This window comes from Galendromus occidentalis, unplaced genomic scaffold (assembly GCF_000255335.2).
Source record: "Galendromus occidentalis unplaced genomic scaffold, Mocc_1.1 scf7180000077487, whole genome shotgun sequence".
NCBI lineage: Eukaryota > Metazoa > Arthropoda > Arachnida > Mesostigmata > Phytoseiidae > Galendromus > Galendromus occidentalis.
Genome location: NW_003805475.1, coordinates 246,545 through 251,904, shown reverse-complemented (window position 1 = coordinate 251,904; position 5,360 = coordinate 246,545). Strand labels below are relative to the sequence as shown.

Genomic DNA, 5,360 nt, shown 5'->3' with positions numbered 1-5,360 from the left:
CTCTGGGTTCGCGAAGCACTGAGCCAATCTAGAGCGCTTTCCGCCTTCCGGAAGCGGGGCTCGGCATAGGATTTTTTGGGATGGAAGCTCTTCGAGATTCCACAGCCTGCTCAGCCCACGGGACGGGAGTCCAGAGCGACTTCTCCCAAGCTACCGCGGACATGGATAGAACCCTTGCTCAAAAGTCAGAATGCCGTTTTCAGAAATAATCAACTACAAAGATATGCTTTATTCCGAATATGGTCCGAGCTGATTACTCAGTCCCCGCTTTATGCCATCGATGAATCTCGGGATTGAAGAACCAGAGGTCCGGATGTCCCTCGTGGAGATCGTTCAAACCGGATTCGGACCACTTGAATGGCGGCAAGGGATCGTACGTAGGACCGGCTACGGCGAGGAACTCCAGAGTTTCGAACAACTTCGAACACGTAACCTTGGCGTCGGTAGCTCCGTGGGAACGGTGACCGAGAGCTCCGAAGGGGTAAGTTCCGTTGGCGGGGTTCAGATCGCAGCGAGCCGATATTGCATTTTCAGCAGAGTAGGGAGGGGTGCAGTTGCAGCGCGACAGCTCATCGTTCTTGAAGTCGTTGTATCTATTGGTGCGAGGGATTTTTTTTGAAGCGAAAGCTCTCCTGTATTCTCAGATCACACAACGGGAAACTCGCCGCAAAGATACGAACCTCATAAGTTTGAACATCTGACCGATGTCTCGAACCATGCCTTGATCTCTCCGGAAAATTTGACTCCGTGGGTTTTTATCGTACGTGAACCAGTCCCCGAATTTCTCGACTTGTTCCTTCCATCCGCTGCCCCCATAGATTTCCGGATAGAATCTGTCGATATAAGCAAATTATTTCCTTCTGAAATAGAAATTCTCTCGGAGGCGGTGGATAAACATCTAGTGCCTCCGCTGCTGCTCAATCGAGAAGCAATTTCCGGCAAAAGAAATCCCCATCGCGATCTGCAAAGTCCTAGGCTACAAGGCTCTCGACTCGCGACTGTGGTTCCCTCCGACAGCAAAGCCGCAAAGGGCTTCGTTGATAGTTCAGAGCTCAGAGACCAATCATGAACCTTCTACGGATCGCTCTACGATGCGTCGGTCTTCGGTTCGGGCGAAAGCCTTGGATTGTACCTGAACTCCTCCTAATTATGTGTTTCGTCGCCGCCACCGTCTACAGACTCACAGTCTCTGTTTTGTACTTCAGATCTTTCGGTTACGCCTACCCAGCATTCTGCGCGACGGTGGCGTATGCAGTGGAGTGTATCAACACCGTACTTCTCTTCCAATGGATCCGCAAGAACTCAGAATTCCTCAGCAGAAATGTAGACTGGTCAGCTCCGCTCGTGAGCAACGTTGTGACGGTGTTCTACTGCCTGCTCTGCTTATCCAGAACGTCCAGGCTGCAATTGATGAGCGGAAGGGCTCTATTCTCGATGTTTCGGAAGAAAACGATTCTCTTTTACGTGGCAGAGAGTTTGAGCTCGTGTTTCGTTTCATTGCCGTGGTTCTTGTGCGCGAGCTTGCTCTACAAACTCCTCAAGCACCACAGCGATACAGTGGAACGTCTCAACGAAATGATCGATGCCAGGAATGCGAGAGACTTCATGGCAATCATCAAGGAGGTCATGGAGCTCATGGATACCAGCAACAGCTCCCTGAGGCTTGCACTCGGGATGGGATACCTCAACATGATTTTTCTGACCGTTATCGAGCGTTCTGCGTATCCTTTCACGAAATCAATGCAGGGATTGCAGTTACAACAACTGTTGAGCAGATTGCTGACTGACAGCGTCTTCCTCTCGACCTGCGTTGCCGGTCATTGGATCGAGCGCAGCATGGCTAGGCTTAGACAGAAGGTTCGAGTGAGCCAGATGAGACTCGTCCGACGACATCAAGGACTCGAGCTATTCCTTTCTCAATCGGAACATATGTGCATCTACGGCGGGCTCGGCCAAGCTCTGTCGCTGAAAACGGCCTTGAAATACATCAGTTTCACCACCTCCTTCAGCTGGCTGATCACTCAAACCGCGGATCACATTCGCCAGGCTTACGCATCTAGCCATCGGGGGAGTTGAGCTCGATCGCTGGCTGACTTACTCTTTTCTGAGAGATCGATATCAGAGCTCATTCATTAATTATTGAAGTATCTCGCTCGAGTTTAAAGTCACGAAGGGAGTGCATTCTGATCCCCGGAAGCCTCTTCGTCAAGCCCAAGAGTAGATCTGTCGTACTTACGGAACATTGTAGCTCGGCCAGTAAGCTTGTTCCGAGAGGAGTTTGCTCTGATCGCCAGAAACAATCAATCCGCTGTAATGTGTCCAGAACATGATTCGATAAACATTTCATGCACTAAAAAATTGGAGCGAAATCTCGGAGTCTCAGCACGGGCATTTCGGGGCATTGCTAGCCTCGCGAGGGCTCGCTCTGGTTTCGCATTGGACAGTCTCCCACTTACGGAATCTCCTCGAGTACGGTCAAAGTGCCAGGTCGGATGGGCTTGCCAGGTGTGAATTTCTTGTAATCGACGATCATCCATTGGTTGTTGTATCTGTGCGAGCATCCATTTCCAGTGAGAAAAAATTAATCCAAGGAGCTCCGGATACCGTGCGTAGTGTAGGATCGAATTCATAGATATGACGAAGCAGCGAAGCTCCAGGGTCTGAGACACCGAGGTGACTGTTCCACTGTGTACTCACGTTCCGCTACCTTCTCTCTTGAACAGATCGGCCCACTCTTGTCCAGTGGATGCCAAACGATTAGCGACGATAGTTCTCAACCATTCGAGATTGCACTCTGGCTTAATAAATCTCCATTTCGATGGGTCGCTGTTGCCGATCGTGGTCTCCATGCTGGCCTGGAATGGATCACAAACACTGAGCGCCAGAACACGCAACCAGATCGCGGAGGATCTTACGTTTGGAGGAAGGAAGGAGGAGTCCTCACCACTCCTGACGACATCAGATGGAAGTCGTCTCCGGAGAAAATTCTCCCGGGGCTGGAGGAGAATGTCATCGTTGGGGCTGTGATCCGAGTATCTGCAAACATCACTTGCATCAGGGAATCTGTTGCGGGCGTACCATGATTCCTCCGAATAAAGACGACCGCGAGTAGGCGCGGGTCTACCCGCATGCCCCGGGAAAGCTCGCGTTCCCGGAAAATTCCCAGGGTAGAGCCGATTCCTTGCTCGATATGCACCGCCTTAGGGCGTGAGGTGAGCTGCTAAAAAACGCGACGAACCAACCGTTTTCGTCGCAGGAGCCGAGTCTTCGACCATCCCACCGGAGGTCAATCCTCAACCCTTGGAGCACTTCCCTGTGGCTACAGGACAATTCAAGCCACCATGGGAGAAGACAGAGAAAGAATCCGAACGAGAGTTGCACTCCTCATGCGCCAGTAGCGCGATCGAAAATACTTTCTGAGCTGACGGAACGACTTACTGCTCATATAAGTTGTTTGGTAGTTCAGGGTGTATTTCTTCAGTATACGAAGCATTGTCGAATAACCACTCCAAGTCACGTGGGAGAAACACAGATCGGAGTTGTCGGGAAGTACCTTCACCAAGGCTGAGCAATGTCCTCCCCCGGTGACCCGACGAAGTTTGGGGGATTTCAAGGCTTGCTCCAAATCTTCCAGATCTCCGTCAACGTTGAGGAAGCTTTAAGGATACTGAACTTACAGCAGGAGATGCGGTTCACCAGCCCCATCAGAACATAGTTTCCAATGAATATTTTTCCAGAAACTTCACCACACTTACAGTACATCAGTGACGGTGTCGTATTTCCCGTTGGGGAAGTAGCTCTCGTGTTTCTGTTTTTTCCACGAATCTTGGATCCCCATGAGTTGAGTCAGAGCCAGATCAGTCTACATCGGGGGAGGGATTGAATAGCACAGAGGGTTTAGGTCTTCTGATCTGATCTCGGTGAGGAATCTCCGCGGGTAGGATGTGGATAGACGCTCACTTGATACCAGAAAGGATCCGTTTTCCGATTCTTGATGTTCTCCTGAACGTAGCGAAGATTCGAGTTCAGAAAATCATGGAGTCTCTCGCAGTAGTCCTCTTGTCCCTTGCAGTAATCCCGCATAGTGTTGTTGAAGTGCATAGAGATAAGTTTCCTGGTGAAATAACCCTCTAGTATACCCGCAGCATAAGCTTGGTAGTGATCAGGGTAGGAAGCATTCGTCGCTATTTCCAAGTACGAGAACCTGCAAATAATGAAGTAGGTGGGTATTGAAGATCGAACTCTGATCGGATTTCATCGCAAATATCATGCTTCGTTTTAGCTTTCGAAATTAGGAAAGGGAGAGATATCCAACGACGACTTCTACCCTGTCTCTGTGATTGAGTTCTCGAAGGTGCCCCACGCCACAGCGACACCGTCGCTCGGGCCTTTCTTGACGGTGAAATTGGGGGGTACTGCATCCAACTCGACATGCGCAACATCATGTGCGCAGTGAGCCCATCCAATGAGGACAGGGATTATCAGTAAGGCTCGCATCGCCTGAAAATATCGAACTCGAGTGATCTGTCCAATCGCATGTCGGTGGACCGGAATCGTCAATTACGCATCAAGCCCAGTGTGGATATGAAACGCCATCTGAAGAGGAATTCGAAACAACGAGAACGCGTAAAGGCAAGAATTTGTCAAGCTCATCCGCCATGCTCAACGATGATGGGCAGGACAAGCGTCGCATCGAGCCATAGAAAACTCACCGCAGAATCCGCCGAGGAGACGAGTATGATGACCATGCGGCGGTAGTGGCAATAGCTCGAAGCGAGAATCCTCTGCTACAGATATCCCCCGTCTCTTTGAGCGAGGAGCCGTGGTGTATCAACGGACTGCAGCGAGATAGCGATCCACCGATTGAACGGGATCAACGTGTATGCGGTCACTTGATCATCGCCGAACGTTGTTGAGTATGCAGCTCGTCGGAAATCCTAGAGCTACTCTGCTGAGAAAATCATCAGTCCTTTTCAATTGATATCCTCTATACCAAGGAGCCTAGCAGTTTTTCGTTTCTACTGTAGTTGTCCCATATAAACATACCTACAGAGTACATTTTACTCGGAATGTGTTCCTCCGATTTGATCCCTGATTCAACGAAACCATTCATTTGCGGGTGTGAGAGCGAGAGGACCAGGTCGTGGAGTCATTCTCAATCTCTACATTCCTTCGTGATTGTTCGGAATCTCCGGAATCACTTTCGGACCCTCTCCGTCCTTTCACGTTGGAAAATCCCTCGGGGACTTCCGTTCCGAATTTTTTCTCACCTTGGCCTACAAGTGTAGGTCGTGCTCAAGTTTCCCAGTTTACACGAGTCTTTCCTTGCCTTCGAGGGCGACTCTCGTCACGCAGTCTCT

General features: G+C 50.2%; 1 protein-coding gene across 1 annotated transcript; it reads right to left on the bottom strand.

The window, feature by feature from the left end:
• Window positions 1–202: 202 nt before the first annotated feature.
• LOC100897455 (putative phospholipase B-like 2) lies at window positions 203–5,360 on the bottom strand. The gene is made up of 12 exons (XM_003745964.2): window positions 5,271–5,360; window positions 4,713–4,951; window positions 4,328–4,500; window positions 3,961–4,204; window positions 3,756–3,862; window positions 3,439–3,656; window positions 2,945–3,036; window positions 2,698–2,855; window positions 2,457–2,549; window positions 2,237–2,308; window positions 681–833; window positions 203–593 (listed from the first exon to the last, which is right to left on the bottom strand). The coding sequence occupies exons 2-12, from the start codon at window positions 4,746–4,748 to the stop codon at window positions 254–256; spliced, it is 1,686 nt and encodes a 561-aa protein (XP_003746012.1). The 5' UTR covers window positions 4,749–4,951; window positions 5,271–5,360; the 3' UTR covers window positions 203–253.

Excerpts from the sequence above, each read along its gene's own strand:
- LOC100897455 (XM_003745964.2), bottom strand. The coding sequence starts at position 4,748 with ATGGTCATCATACTCGTCTCCTCGGCGGATTCTGCG. Across the intron at positions 4,501-4,712 it reads TCTCCTCGGCGGATTCTGCG|GCGATGCGAGCCTTACTGAT; the intron begins GTGAGTTTTCTA and ends CGATATTTTCAG. Across the intron at positions 2,856-2,944 it reads ATCTGATGTCGTCAGGAGTG|GCCAGCATGGAGACCACGAT; the intron begins GTGAGGACTCCT and ends GATCCATTCCAG.